General features: G+C 44.6%; 1 protein-coding gene across 4 annotated transcripts in view; it reads left to right on the forward strand.

The window, feature by feature from the left end:
• Positions 1-11887: 11887 nt before the first annotated feature.
• abcc2 (ATP binding cassette subfamily C member 2) overlaps positions 11888-16482 on the forward strand; it is a 72076-nt gene continuing 67481 nt past the window's right edge. Inside the window, exon 1 of one of the 4 annotated variants that reach the window (XR_015760876.1) lies at positions 11888-12165. Coding sequence is in view for 3 of the 4 variants with exons in the window: in XM_043712958.2 (XP_043568893.2) it covers positions 12124-12165 (42 nt within the window). In the remaining variant the exon portion in view is untranslated. The remainder of the gene's footprint in view (positions 12166-16482) is intronic. The other 3 variants (XM_043712958.2, XM_043712956.2, XM_043712957.2) reach the window with 3 other exon arrangements.

Genomic DNA, 16482 nt, shown 5'->3' on the forward strand with positions numbered 1-16482 from the left:
TATAATGCCATGCTTCTAGGAATTCTCGTCTGTGTCTCTGTTTGACTTGTCCTAGGATGGCTGTGTTATCCCAGTCAAAATGGTGTCCTTCCTCCTCTGTATGTAAGGATACTAGTGATAGTGGATCATGTCTTTTAGCCACAACTAGCCACAAAAAGACATGACCCACTCATGGCATTCCAACCAGAACTCTATCAACAAGCACGTTGATTTGTATACCATCTATCAACCTCTGAGAAAAAGGACAGGAAATGGCAGCACCGACACAGGAAATGACATCACCATGGGAATTGACATCACAAACTCAAGGAAACCTAAACACATAACCATCTACCAAGCCCTGAGAAAGAGAATAGGAAATGACATCACCGACAGGAAATGACATCACCGACCCAAGGAAACCTAAACACATAACAGCAGTGCTTCACTGGAGGCTCACTGATGATGTTACCTAGTATGGTGACAAAACATCTGAAAACGAACCTTTTAGTTCAGTGAGAAAGGTATTGGCAAGTCCCTTTAATGGAGAGAGTTGAAGAATCTCAATAAAAACTGAAGGAACTGTGGATCCTAAAAACCAGAAACAAAAACAGAAATTGCTGGAAAAGCTCAGCAGGTCTGGCAGCATCTGTGGAGAGAAATCCGAGTTGACGGTTTGGGTCATGTGACCCTTCCTCAGACCTGTTTTGGGGAATGGTCATTCGACCCAATCTGTTAGCCCTGATTTCTCTCCACAGGTGCCACCAGAGCTGCCGAGCTTTTCCAGCAATTTCTGTTTTTGTAAAGAAATCTCAACTTTTGTAACACTAGATTGATTTGATCAGGGCAAGTCATGCTGCTTGGAATGAAAATGCACCAGCAACATTTCAGAGCCTGATATTCCTATTGTTTACATTGACAATTGGCTGTTCTTAACCCAACCTGGGAAACACAAGATCTATTGAGTGAACTGTTCGAAGGGCTACAAAAAGCCAATTTGGTTACAAATTTGGCTAAGAGCAAATTTGCCAAAGCCCAGATGACTTATTTGGGTCATATTGTGGGACCATGCAAGAGTACAGACTGTTTTGGATTTCCTCCACTTAAGGCCAAATGAAAATTTTACATTATCTTGGATTCTATTGCAAGTTTGTTTCAAACTCTAGCACTTTTGTTGCATCCATTGATAAAACCTGTTGGAAAAAAGATAGTAAATTTGAATGGAAACAAGAGCATTCAATTGCCTTTGAAAATGCGAAAGCTGTGTCAACAATGACACCAGTGTGAACTGGACCTAATTATGTGAAACTGGCTGTTGATACCAATGACATCAGTGTGAGGGTTATTTTACTACAAGGTGCTGAGATGGGAATTGAAAAGCATGCTAGTTATTTTTCAAAGAAACTGACTGCATATCAATAAAAATATTTAACTGTTAAAAAAGAGACATTGAGTCTTCTGCTGGCTGTACATTATTTTGAAATATGAATGATTAATAGTGTTGGGAGAATTGTTATTGTGGGCTATAGTCCTGTGATTTTTATTCGAAACATTTCAGGACAAGAAATTACGATTATTTCAATGGAGCTTCATTTTTCAGCTGTATAATTTCAAAATCGACCAAAAAGAAAATGTAGAGATTGTAATGAAGTCAGCCAGATGAACTTCATAGAATATGAGTTCACTGTTAACCTGATCCAATTAAGGAGCCCTGGCTGACAGATATAAACAGGAATGTTCCCGGGGCTGGACAGGCTGACTGTGGAGTTCTTCAGGGCGTTCTGGGACGTCCTGGGGAGCGACTACGCACAGGTCCTGGGGGAGTGTCTAAATGCTGGACAGCTGCCCCTTTCTTGGCGCAGGGCGGTCATCATCCTACTGCCAAAGAAGGGGGACCTTCGTTCCTTAAAGAACTGGCGTCCGGTCTCCCTCAGGGTGTTGTCTTGTACCCTGGCCTCCGTGCTGGCCCACATGATTCACCCGGACCAGTCCTACACGGTCCCGGGCCGGAGAATACACGACAACGTCCACCTGGTCCGGGACCTGATCCATTTCTGTCGACAGGCTGGTCTGCCGAGCGCCTTCCTGTCTCTCGACCAGGAGAAGGCGTTCGACAGGGTCAATCACGAGTACCTGCTCGGGACTCTGCGGGCATTCGGGTTCGGGACGCAGTTCGTCGCCCAGATCCGACTTTTGTACGCCGCCGCAGAGTGTCTGGTTAAAGTTAACGGGTCCCTGACGGCGCCCCTTCACTTCAGGAGAGGAGTGCGTCAAGGCTGCCCCCTGTCCGGCCAGCTGTATTCCCTGTGCGTGGAGCCTTTCCTGCGCCTCTTGCGGAGGAGGTTGTCGGGGCTGGTTCTGCGCGGCGTGGGCACGGGGGTGGTCCTCTCGGCCGATGACGTGCTCCTCACTTTCACCGACCCGGCTGACCTGGGGAGGATGCGCGAGTGCCAGGCCGTGTACTCGGCGGCGTCTTCCGCCAGGATCAACTGGGCCAAATGTTCCGGACTACTGGTCGGCCCGTGGCGGGTGGACTCTCTGCCGGAGGAGTTATGGGGGTTCAGCTGGAGTACCACCCATCTCCTCTACCTGGGGGTCTACCTCAGCCCGGCTGAGGAATCCTGGCCGGCCAACTGGCAGGAGCTGGAGGCCAAAGTCTCGGCTCGCCTAGGCCGCTGGACAGGACTGCTCCGAGTGCTATCTTACAGGAGTCGAGTGCTGGTCATAAACCAGCTGGTGGCTGCCATGCTGTGGTACCGGCTGGTCACTTTGGTCCCTCCTCCTGGCTTTGTCGCTGACATCCAGAGAACGTTGGTCGACTTCTTCTGGGACAAAAAGATGCACTGGGTCGCTGCGCAGGTTCTGAGTCTCCCTATTGAGGAGGGCGGTCAGTCGCTGGTGAGCGTCCGCACCCAGGTTGCGACGTTCCGTCTTCAGACCTTGCGGCGATACCTTTACGTCGAGCCTCCTCCTAGGTGGTGCGCCCTGGCGATGTATTTATTCCGCCAGGTGCGTAACCTCAACTACGACACGCAGCTCCTGTTCGTCGACTGTGACGGTTTGGAGGTCGCCCTCAAGACGCTGCCTGTCTTTTACCAGGACCTGATCACTGTCTGGAACATGGTCGAATCGCGTCGCGCCTACCCTCCGGCTGGAGTAGCGGCTGTCGTCAGGGAGCCGTTGCTCAGGAATCCGCACCTCCGTACTCGCGGGTTCGAGTGGCTGTCGGAGGGGAGGGCCGTGGCGGCGAGGGTGACCAGGGTCGGGGACGTGCTGGGTGCCGGGGGCCTGGGCTGGACGCTGCCACAGGACATAGCAGGCAGGGCAGCGGTAGGCGTCCGGTACGTGGCCACTGCCATCCGACACCTTTAAAATGGCGGTGCTTGGACCCGACGTAGTGCACCAGTTGGAGGACGCTCAGGTGTGCGATGGGATCCCGTCCGCGCTCACCCCAGCCCGGACGGAATTTCACATTGGCCCCAAGGTCCTGTATGTCCCGCGGGAGCCCGTGCCCCGCAACCTGAGCTGCCTCCGGAATTTTAATTTTGTTCCCTTCCAGGGAGTAAAAAGGTGGGCCCTGTATAGACTGCTGCTGCACACCGTCCATCTCTTCTCCCTCATCCACCGTCTGGACACGCCTTGGCGTGCCCATTTGCCACCAGGCGGTGGGGATCCCCAGTGGAGGGCTCTCTACGCGGGAGTCCTCCCCCTTTCTCTCGGGGATCTGGGGTGGAGGGTGCTGCACGCAGCAGTCCCCTGCAACCGCAGGTTGCGGTGGTTCACGGACTCCCAGCCCAACTGCGTGGACCACGTGTATATTGGGTGTGGGTGTTTGCACTCCCTTTTTTAATTTTCTTAAAAACCTCCTCTGCTTTTGGTTGCACTTCAGTCCCACGCTCCTGATCTTCGGGCACCCAGTACGGAGGAGGGAGGGCAGGTCTGAAGACCTCCTCGTGGGTCTGCTCCTGGGCCTGGCCAAACTGCCTGCCCCTCTTCCGCGGTTACGTTAGGGCCCGGGTGTCCTTGGAGAAGGAGCACGCGGTGTCCACCAACACCCTGGAGTTGTTCAGGGAGAGGTGGGCGCCGCAGGGAGTGGAGTGCATTATTTCCACCTCCAACTCTATTTTGATTTAATCCCTGCCCTCCCGTTCACTGTTTGATCACACAGCACTGTCCTTTGATGTGAAGGGCACTGCTTGTCACTGGCCATTCAGGCATTTTTCTATTCTCCTGGTGGTGAAAATTTGAATAAAGATTTGTGCACTTTGTGTCTCTCACTGTGTCTCACAGCTGCACACACACAACATGGGTGCGGGGGAAAAAATAAGCACTACCGCAGTTAGGCGGTAGTGTGGGGGTTTAAGAAAATAAAAAAAACAAATAGAAATGCCAGAGGGAAAAAAAATAAATAAACAGGAATGTCAGAAGATCTGTTTACTCTGAGAGCTGGCGCTGAGGGAGCTGGATTAGTGTCAAGTACGATGTGCTGTAAAGGATGACTTGGTGATGGGATGCTGCCCTCTGTGGAGTTATTTCAGAAAATGCCACCACAAACGCTTTATCGAAAGCACTCCTTGTGGTGTGTCAAAATGGTTACTGTGACGAGGAAGGCCAGCTTACAGTGTTCCTTGAACAGTGGCTTCTACAGCTTTTAAATCTGGAAGCTGGATCAGGCCAGGTAAGGATAGAATGGGCCTACCGAGTTGCAATACACTGGCCCGGCTCGAACCAGCTTCCCCCATCGGTCCTGTTCTGGCTGCAGAGCTACAAGGAGAGGCAGATACTCTTAGAAGCCTCCAGAAGTCTTGGAAAAGATCCCCAAGCCATGATCTATAATGGATCCAAGATCATGTTATTCCAGGACTTTTCCCCAGCTCTGGTCCAAAAGAGGAAGGCGTTTGATGAGGCGAAGAAGTGTTTAAGGGACTTAAATATTCAGTACTCCTTACGCTACCCAGTGACGCTACACTTTAACCATGAAGGGTCTGTGTATAACTTCGGATCGCGGGAAAAGGCCAAGGAATTTTTGGACTCTCTTAGATAAATTGTAAGAGATAATTGATATTGGTTGGCTTTCTCCCCACTCCGGTTTACATCCCCCCCCCTCCCCTTTTTTTAAATATATTAATCCTTTTTTTTAACCTTACTGTTTAATATTATCTTGGGGGGTGGACACACACACACACACACACACACACACACACACCGGAGAGTCTAGTTAATGTTGGTGGGGGGAAGTGGTTACCTTATTCTATTTTACCTCTGACTCTAGGAGCGGGGTTGTTTTCCCTTGTTATTTTGTATTATTATATTTAATTATTACTTGTTGAGGTTGTAATTTTATAGTTATATATATTTATACGTGGTATTAACAATTACCAAATATATCCAGGTATTGGTGTGGGTGGGGGGGTGAGGGTAGGGTGCTCACTGTTAACTCTAGCTCTGGAGTATATTTGAATTTTCTTCATCCTATTGAGGAGCGCCTGGGTCAAGGGTGGGGCATTGGTTGGGAGAGGATACGATGGACTTTTGGAAAGGAAGTGGTACCCCCTGGAACAAGGGGGAAAATCTCCACTTAAATACATTTTATGTATTTGTGTTCATTTAGAAATAGTTTTTTATTATATTGTTGTGAGTGTATTAAAGAGCCTTTATTTTTGTGAATTTTATATGCTCTATGTTCGGGATGTTCTGGATAGGGTTTCCCCTCCCGAGGGGTGTCGGATTTGCCCGGATGATTATGGTTGATCAGTCGGTTAAGTGGTGCACCTGGAATGTCAAGGGGAGTAATTCGCCAGTCAAAAGGAAGAAAATATTATCAAACCTGAAGAAAGAAAGGGTTGATATAGCTCTCCTACAGGAGACACACCTGTCGGATAAAGAACACTTGAAATTACGACAGGGTGGATTTGATCAGGCCTTTTTTTCTTCTTTTAGCTCAAAAAGCAGGGGAGTTGTTATTCGTGTTCGGAAGAATTTCCCTTTCAAAATCCTAAATCAGATAAAAGACGAATCTGGACGATATATTTTGATTAAAGCCCTTATAAATGGAGAGGAATATGGGATTTTAAATTTGTATTGCCCCCCGGCACATCCTTTTAAATTTATAACGGAAGCCTTCTCAAAATTGATGGCTCTCGGTGCTCGTCATACAATTACAGGGGGAGACTTTAATTGTATTATGGATCCGGAAATAGATAGGATTCCCAAGAGTACTGCAGGAGTATCTCCCAGATCTAGACAATTGGTGGATCTGAACAAAGAATTAGGATTAGTAGATGTATGGAGATGTCTCCATCCACAGGGCAGAGATTTTTTTTACTCCAATCCACATAGATGTCATACCAGAATCGATATGTTTTTGCCCCCTCGATTTTTTAAAATTCCATATCATCCCATAAAATAGGCAGTTATAGCAATTTCTGATCACGCTGCTGTATATATGGAAATCAAGGCGAGGAACAATGAGACATCCCCCGGCATTGGCGTATGGATCCCTTCCTGATGAAAGATAATAAATTTGTAAAGTACTTCTCTCAAGAATTTAAAACTTTTTTAGAAATTAATTTAGGTATGGCTAGCAACCCATCAATGATGTGGGAGACCATCAAAGCTTGCGCGCGAGGTTTGATCATCTCCTACTCAGCGACCCAGAAAAAATTAAAGGGAGAACAATAGCGTCTGCTCGAAGCTCGCTTAAAAGCAGCTGAAACAGCATACACTGATAGACCTTCTATTATTAAATTGCAAAGGATTACGGCCCTTAGGACAGCTCTAAACACCACGCTTGCCCAAACGGCTAAGAGGGAAATATTATTTGCAAAACAAAGGTTATATGAATTTGGCGACAAACCGGGTAGATACTTAGCATTTCTCGCAAAGAAAAAAAAGGCCCCTCAAACAATCACGTCTATCAAGGAAAGTACGGGTATTTTGACTCATGATCATAAAAGGATTAACGCAATCTTTAGAAAATTTTATTCTGATTTATATAAATCGCAGGATTGTGAAGACAGGACTAGGAGGATGCAGTCATTTTTTAAAAACTTTACCTTTCCGGAACAGGTATTGGTCTTGAATGTTCCCCTAACAATCCAAGAAATACTTGACACAATCAGGCAACTTCAGAGCGGTAAGGCACCTGGCCCAGATGGTTTTCAAGCTGAATTCTATAAAGAATTTACAGAAATATTGGCTGGTCCACTTATGGGCATGTATGACTATGCATATAGTCAGGGCTGTCTCCCGCCTTCGCTGAAAGAGGCAAATATCTCTCTTATCCTTAAAAAAGGAAAGGATCCAGAAGATTGTGAGTCATACAGACCAATATCCTTGCAAAATGTAGATTTTAAAATCCTCCCTAAAACGTTAGCATTGAGGCTAGAAAGGGTATTGCCACATATCATAAAGGAGGATCAGACGGGGTTTATTAAGGGCCGTAGATCATCCAATAATGTTAGAAGGGTTTTGAATGTGATTCAAGCCTGCCATCAGGGAAAGATACCAGGAGTAGTAGTTTCATTAGACGCGGAAAAGGCATTCGACAGGGTTGAATGATCATATTTGTTTTACACATTGGAATGGTTTGGCGTTGGAAAGGTGTTTACCAAATGGGTCTCAATACTGTATAGTGATCCCAAAGCAGTTGTGATTACCAATGGATTAGGCTCGGATAGCTTCAATGTGGATAGGAGCTGCCGTCAGGGATGTCCCCTCTCGCCATTGCTATTTACGCTAATAATTGAGCCACTAGCAGAAGCTATATGGGCTGATCCTAATATAACGGCCCCGAGGATTGGTACAGATAAACATAAAATTACCCTTTATGCAGATGATGTTCTTCTAATCCTCAGCAATCCCCTGATCTCCGTGCCTCGCTTAATCCAAGTTGTTAATACATTTAGCGCATTCTCAGGCTATAAAATTAATTTCTCAAAATCGGAGGCTATGCCAATGGGTGGCCTCACTAGTATGTCCCACTTATTGGAGGGATCCCACTTTTCCTTTCAGTGGTCCCTGGAGGGTTTCTTATATTTAGGCATTTTTATTACCTCAGTATTTGGTCAGTTGTATAAGGCTAACTTTGTGCATTTACTGGAAAGGTTAAGGAAGGACCTCCAGCGATGGGGAGACCTTCCAATTTCCTGGCTAGGTAGAATAGCACTAATTAAAATGAATGTCCTGCCCCGTCTCCTATACCCTATGAGAATGCTTCCGGTGATGCTGCCGAGGACGGCTCTACGTAAATTATATGGCTGGCTGGGTTCCTTTATCTGGAATCATAGACTGCCCCTCATTAAGCTGAAGAAGCTACAGCTTCCACAGGCAAGGGGAGGATTGGATTTCCCAGATTTTAGGAAATATCAGTTAAGTTCCCTATTAAGTTACATAGCTGATTGGGTCTTGTCTGATCCACAATCAATCTGGTTGGACATCGAGGCCTCTCAAGTAAAATACCCACTTATTAACCTTTTATTCTCAGACAAGAGGAAAATCATTACAGATCACTGTAAAAACCCTATAATACTAAACTCAATTAAAGCTTGGAATATAATGCGGCAAAATGAGGGTAATTCACATAAAACATCCCCCTATGCACCGATAGTGGGAGCAAGGGGATTCCAACCGGGGTTTACAGATGTCACTTTTAAACTCTGGAGATCCAGGGGTATCTCAAGACTAGGGGACCTAATTAAAGATGGGGTCCTGATGTCTTTTGAACAGCTGCGTCAGAAATTCGGATTACCTAATGGAGACCTCTTTCGATACTTCCAAATTCTAGATTACATACAGAAGAAGACTATGTTATTAGATAGTCTTTATAAATCAGATAGAGAATGTAGAGTGCTATGGCAAATGGGAGTATCTTCCATTAGTACTATTTTTCATTTACTACATGATGAAGTATCGGGAGATATGGACAATCTGTTTAAAACATGGGATCAGGATTTGGGACTAGAAATCTCTATAGAAACATGGAATGATATTTGGGAAAACACTCGAAGAATTACTATCTGTAACAGAACCCAGGCTATCCAGCTGAAGATACTTCATAGGGCCCACATAGCACCGGATCGATTGACAAAATTTAAGGCAGGAGCATCTCCAATGTGTCCCAAATGTAAGATAGAGGTGGGCACTCTTGTACATTGCCTATGGACCTGTCATAAGATCCATAGATATTGGACTAAAGTAGCAAGTGCTCTGACAGAAATCTTAGGAACGGAAATTAGAGTGGACCTTGTATCTCTCCTTTTGGGCTTTTCGAACTTACCTTCCCTGGACATGTACGGGAAGAGATTATTTTCTATTCTCTCTTTCTGTGCAAGGAAAAATATTTTGGTAAACTGGGTGGCTGAGGGCCCCCCTGGACTTTCAAATTGGCACAGACTAATTATGGAATGTATTCACCTTGACTTCCTTACAAATGTGGTGTACCAATAGACCGAATTATTCCATAAAATATGGCAGCCCTTCTTGAATTACACAAATACAGATATTTCGACCATCCTAACAAGGGCTTTTATTTAATTGAGATAGCGAACCTGGCTGGTCCGGGGCCCCTTGGGAGAGGAATCCCGCACGAATGCGGGTTTTGTTACGATTTGATGTTAATACATTCCGAGCATGTATCTCACTACCCAATTTCTGTGTTATCCGTTGTTTTTTTTTCCTCTTATTTGAATAATGTAAGAGACTTAATTAGTTGTAGGTTAGATTAGTAGTTAGTTGAGTTTTGTTTTTTTTCTCGGTATTTTTTTTTGTTAAATTTTGGTTATTATTTATTTAAGATTTAATTGTATATCAATGTTTATACTTGGGGTTTTTTTTATTTTGGAAACTTGTAAAAATGTTAAATGTTCAATAAAAATATCTAAAAAAATGGTTACTGTGTACCTCAATGTTTAACTAATATTAACATGTAATTAGTGTTTGTATAATGTGGACATAGTGATAATATGTCTTTTGATGAATAATGAAAATGACTTTTGAAGATACACTTCCATTCTTCTTTAGGGGAATATGTGGTGTAACCTGTGAGACTTCTTTTTTATCATTTATTGTACGTTTGGGTTTCTTGTTTTTGAGGTAGTAACCAGTGAGTTTTTTTGTGTCTGAAGTTAATGGTTACCATGTAAGTATTTCTCAGAAGTAACTTTGGTGATTTTATATTAGTCAGTTGAGGCCAGACTTTAGAATTAATAGGTTCATACATTTATTTTTTTAGATTACTTACAGATTAGATTACTTACAGTGTGGAAACAGGCCCATCGGCCCAACAAGTCCACACCGACCCGCAGAAGCGAAACCCACCCATACCCCTACATTTACCCCCTACCTAACACTATGGGCAATTTAGCATGGCCAATTCACCTGACCTGCACATCTTTGGACTGTGGGAGGAAACCGGAGCACCCGGAGGAAACCCACGCAGACACGGGGAGAACGTGCAAACTCCACACAGTCAGTCGCCTGAGGCGGGAATTGAACCCGGGTCTCTGGCGCTGTGAGGCAGCAGTGCTAACCACTGTGCCACCGTGCCGCCCACATTTATCACGTGTTTAAAAATCTTGGCATTGTATTATAATTAGATGGTTTGATTTACTCTATTTAATCTTTATTTATTTTGTTAATTAACTTTTGTTTTATCGTTAAAGCAAAACCTGCAACATTGACTGCTGATTTTTCAGCAAGAGACCGTTTTATCAAAACCAAAGTAAATCAAAATATGGTCTTTCAAGCCATTTTCTGTTTGGGATTGACTTGTCTGGTAATAACATCTGCTTGGAGCTTAACACAAGTCATTTCATAGTCATGATTTCCATCAAAAATGAGATACTAAATTGAAAAACGTGCCAAATGACTGAACATTTAATCAAAGAGATGGGTTTTAAGAGCATCTTAAAGAGGGAAGAGGGAGATTTGGAGGGAGAGGGTTATTTCAAATGATTGCAACAAAGTGTCAATTTTTTTATCCTGAGCTCGCTGTGGAGATTCAACGGCTGTATATAAATTTGTTTGATCAGTGACCTTGGTTTTCTGAATTAGCAAATATCCACCAATGAGACAAATGTCCTTTAAACACCCAGGCCAACATTTCGAAATAGGGCAAACACAAGGAGTTTTGTGCTTAATTTGTCTGGACATGTTGAAGTTTGTGAAGGCTTGGGTCCTGCTGATGGCACACGAGATGTAGTTTGAACACCTTTCCTCTTCCAGTGAAATGTAGGAAACAAAGTGTGAATGTACAGCTAATTTCCGAATCATACGTTAATTTTTATTTTCCAGCTGGCTTATTTTTCTTTACAGTTGACTTCATTATTGTTGATTCCTTCCATCTAATAGCAATTTACACTATTCAGGGCTTGAGATGATGGGCACCCAGACCAGATCACTGGTATGTGCATGTCCAGGGAACTTCCTGCACCTCTTCATCTGTTTCTCTCTCTCTCTCTCTCCCATATTCCGCATGAAAGGGAACTAGATCCTACATTTTACCTCAAGTCAAATGTTAATTTGTTGAGACGTTGATTATGAATTGGTTTACAAGGCAGAAAGTGTAATGTCCAATGTTCCAACTTTGCCATGGTTTTAAAGTCCAATTGAAAGTGCAGGCAGATTACAACAGAGAAATTGACAAAAGAAAAAGATAATGTTTTCTAATAATTAACCTCATATCGTTGATTCAGCCACAGCTGGCATAGATTTTGTTTGAAAAGAATCAATCTAAAGTGAGATGGACCTACAAAACCCATCCTTAGCTCCTTCAAAGTAATGGTTTGCGCCATTTTGTCGCTGGGCTGTGGGAGACAAACAGAAAGGTAATCATTCCTTCCGCCCCATGTAATGAAACCACCCTCTCGAAAACAAAATAGTAAATTATATAAAATGAAGAGGCTGCAATTAAATATTAACAGAGGTGGCTTCGGTCTTGTTAGACTCTGCTCACTATACCGTGTGCAACAGCCCTCAGGCAGGAGATCTGCTCCCGTTGTTTCCACATTGCCCCCTCCCACTCTGCTTTCGTTTTTTTGCCGACTCACGGTTTACCTTGCAGTTATTTTTGGTGTCAAGTCATTTTATTGGAGAGGGCTGCTGTGAAGTATTCATTCTGAGCACGCCACCCAGAGAGAGCAGGCCATGTCATCAGCGCTGGATGAATACTGTGGTTCCACCTTTTGGGTAAGTGACTCCACTTGGTGTTTCCCTTCAATGTCAATCCCTGGCTTTAGTCAGGGTTTACATTGATTTACTTATTTGAAAAAAAATGTATTTCCATTGAGCCTTTCACTAATCCAGCAACTATCTCAGAACATTTCGTGTTCCAGCCAATGAAGGATTCATGTTGTCACAGTTTTGATGTGGGAACCCCAGCAGCCAATTTGCTCACAGCAAGCTCCTTCAAACAACAACGTGCAATGACCAGATTATTTGTACTAGTGATGTGGGTTGAATAGTCACATGGAGAGACTTCCCCATGCTCTTTCCCCCATCTAACTATGAGGTCAGATAGGATCTCACTTTAATATTTCATGCAAGGTGGTATCTTCAACAATGCCATGATCCCTCGGTACTGTGGTACTCAATACTGGGTTCACCAAATTGGACACAGGGGGTAGAGGGGAGGTGATGGACCATTAATCCAGAGACCCAGGTAAGGTCCCAGGAACCCAGGTTCGAATCCCAGCACAGCAGATGGTGGAATTTGAATTCAATAAAAATCTGGAATTCAGAGTCTAATGATGACCACGTGACTCCAGACCCACAGCAATGTGGGTGACTCGTGACTGCCCTCTGGGCAATTAGGGATGGGTAATAAATGCTGCCTAGCCAGTGATGCCCTCATCCCGTGAATGAATAAAAACAAATAATATGCAATGGTTTTCCCTTCCTCAGGGGTTGTTGAATAAATCAGTAGTTGTATTGGGGGTACACAGGTGAGGCCCCGATAAACTGAGTGGCCATCTCACACCCTTCACTTCATGTGTTCGGTCAGAAAGGTTTAACAACCAAAATATTTCCAGCATTTTCTGGTTCTCGTTTTCTGGACTAGACTTTGCCTCTCCTTTACTTCTCAACAATGGCCTCGTGGTATTATCACTGGACTGTTAATCCAGAGACCCAGATAATGTTCTGGGGACCCAGGTTCAGATCCTGCCACTGCAGATGGTGCAAATATGGGGCAGCATTGTGGCTCAGTGGTTAGCACTGCTGCCTCACAGCGCCAGGGACCAGAGTTCGATTCCAGCCTCCGGTGACTGTCTGTGTGGAGTTTGCACATGCTCCCCGTGTCTGCGTGGGTTTCCTCCCACAGTCCAAAGATGTGTAGGTCAGGTGAATTGGCCATGCTAAATTGCCCATAGTGTTAGGTGCATTAGTTCGGGATAAATATAGGGAATGGGTCCGGATGGGTTACTCTTCGGAGGGTTGGTGTGGACTTGCTGGACCGAAGGGCCTGTTTCCACACTGTAGGGAATCTAATCATCTAATCTAATAATGAACTCCTTCATAATCATATGCCCACACCGGGAAAGGGAATGGATGGAGAAAGGTCCACATTGGTGTCGAGTGTACTTGGACAGTGAGTTTGCTGGAATGAATGACTATTCCTTGTTGATTTATTTTGTTCACTACATCTTTAGGAAAATGAAACCAAACAGGTTTTTGTATTTTTTGTCTCTCTGGGCCCATGAAAATTACAAGCCGGGAAGATATCACTCCAGCTATTTCAATCTCTGTTTGTGTTGATTCTGCCTCTGGGTTGATAGTCCAATCATTTTGCTTTCTAGGTCCATTAATTCCCCTTTTCCTTCGTCAGCTTGTTAAGTCTGAGTGCCTTTGTTGACACAGATTCTGCCTGGATATGTCACACAATGTGATTCCATGGTCAGGCGACTCTATCTGTGCCAAGATATTTCTGCTGTCCTCAGTCCCACTGCGGTTAAACCTGTATCGATGCCCCTACTTCTAGATCCATTCATCACTGGGGGCAATCTTATTCTGTTCACCCTAACCCTACATTGGATCTTCTGAAAAGCCTTTGCTCATCAAAATGATTTTGAATTTGCTCCTTGGAGGGAGTGCTGCACTGTCAGAGGTGCTGCCTTTCAGGTGAGAACCTATGGCTTTTACTATGCTGTTGGTGGCTGCCCCAAAATTGTTACAGTGCAGAAGGAGACCATTTGGCCCGTCATGCCTGCATTCTATCCTCTAGAGCCAATCTCCTGCCTTTTCCACATACTCCTGCAAGCCATTTCTATCCAAATAATCATCCAATGCCCCCTCTTGAATGCCTCCATGGAACCAGCCTCCCCCACAAATGAATCTGGTAATGCTATGCCATAATCCGCAGAGTTCTCTCCAGTCTCCTGTTTCATGAATATATCTGTCAGATATGGAACATCACAGGAACAGGCTAACCGTTCAATAGCTAAGACCTAATTTTGTGCGAATTAGCTGCTGCACTTCCCCACCGTACAGCCCAGTGATTCCCATCGAAAGGGTGATTAGTTGTCATGCACTTTGAGATGGTGAAAGGTGTGACAGAGATGATCTCCAGCCTGCTCTCCAGTTGACTGGGAAGCTGGAGGAGGATTGAAGGTGGCTCTTTAACATTTGGTTTAGTCTTTCGACTTTCCTTCCTCTCCCAATGGTGAATTGTTGAGTCCCACTCAACCCTGTGCATGGAGACCTCTCTCAAAGTGGTAACTCCACATCATAAGGAGACCATGTCTTTCTTGATGTACCTCTAAACAGCTGAGTCCTTCATGACTGAATAAAAGATAATTCCTCTCAAGATGTCGTTTCTGACTGATGTTCGAAATCAGCTCCCTGAAGGCATATGTTAAGAAAGGGTTGCTCTTTGAGGAAAGAACATCTAATAACAGGAAGAGAATTAAACCATTTAATATCTGAAATCATCCAATATTTTTGCTAGCCAAGGGTATGAAAACATATGAGGCTATGGCAGATGGATGGAGTTCAGATACAGATGAACCATGAACTCATTGAACAACATAATGTGTTCAAGGTGCAGAATGGTCTCGTCCTGTTCCTAACTGAGCAATCGAAGGAATATGACTTTTTCTCAAGGGAAACAGACTTAGATTAGATTAGATGAGATTCCCTACAGTGTGAAAACAGGCCCTTCGGCCCAACAAGTCCACACTGACCCTCCGAAGAGCAACCCACCCCCTCTGACTAATGCATCTAACACTATGGGCAATTTAACACGGACAATTTACCTGATCTGCACATCTTTGTGACTGTGGGAGGAAACCCACACAAACCCAGGAAGAATGTGCAAACTCCACACAGACAGTCGACTGATGCTGGAACTGAACCGGGGACATTGGTGCTATGAAGCAGCAGTGCTAACCACTGAGCCACCATGTCGCCTCAACTTACAATTTTATTACCTTTCCCTATAACTTAGATTGTTAAAGTCCTGTCGTTGACTTCCTTCAGCAACCTCTTGATGAGATGATTATCCTTGGATTATTAGTAAATTGTTTGAATAAACTACTGGCTTTGTCCTCCTATTATCCCCAATGTGTTAGGCCTGGTCCATGTATTGAACTTTCAGCACTTTCTTGTAAACCCCAAGATCGTCTAAGAATTGATCCTCTGTCCAAACAGTCCCTTGAGCCTGTTCCACTGTTCAGGTGGATCATCTCTGATTTGTACTTTAACACCATTTGCTCCTTGCCCAAGTAAAATCTATTAATCTCACCTGAACACACTGAAAGATCTCAAAGTACTTCTCATGAGGATATGTGTTTTGATGTTATACAGAAAAATGCAGCAGCTACATTCCCTGGTAACATCCCATAAATAGCAATGAGGTGAATCCCAGTTTCATAGCTGAGGTGGGAATGTTACCAGTATTCAGGAGAAATTTGAGGCTATTTTTGCGATACTGATATGGGCTCTTCAACACCCACCAGATAAAGAAGACAAGACCATTTAGTAAAACACAATTTCCTCCATCCTCAGTATCCAAGGGCCCAAACGTATCTTCCAGGTTTACCTGCACTTCACACAATCTAGTCTACTGTGTTCGCTGCTCACAATGTGGTCTCCTCTACATTAGGGAAACGAAGCATACATTGGGTGACCTGTTTGCAGAACATCTACATTCTGCCTGTAAAAAAGACCCTGAGCTTCTAGTGGCCTGCCACATGAACACCCCACCCTGTTCCCTGGCCAACATCCCTGTCTCAGACTTGCTGCAGTGCTCCAGCGAAGCTCAGCGTAAGCTGGAAGAAAAGCACCTCATTTTCCACTTGGGGACCCTGCAGCCCCCACACTCAATATTGGGTTCAATAGCTTCAAGGCTTCAGCTCTTCCATTTTTCTAACCCCACCCCCACACACCAGGGGATGTTATCACACATTCTGGATCAGTAGTGCTGGAAGAGCACAGCAATTCAGGCAGCATAAGCTCCTCGGATGCTGCCTGAATTGCTGTGCTCTTCCAGCACCACTGATCCAGAATCTG

Source organism: Chiloscyllium plagiosum, unplaced genomic scaffold, assembly GCF_037043375.1.
Source record: "Chiloscyllium plagiosum isolate Xiang-an unplaced genomic scaffold, Cpla_swu_hap1 HiC_scaffold_22, whole genome shotgun sequence".
Lineage (NCBI taxonomy): Eukaryota > Metazoa > Chordata > Chondrichthyes > Orectolobiformes > Hemiscylliidae > Chiloscyllium > Chiloscyllium plagiosum.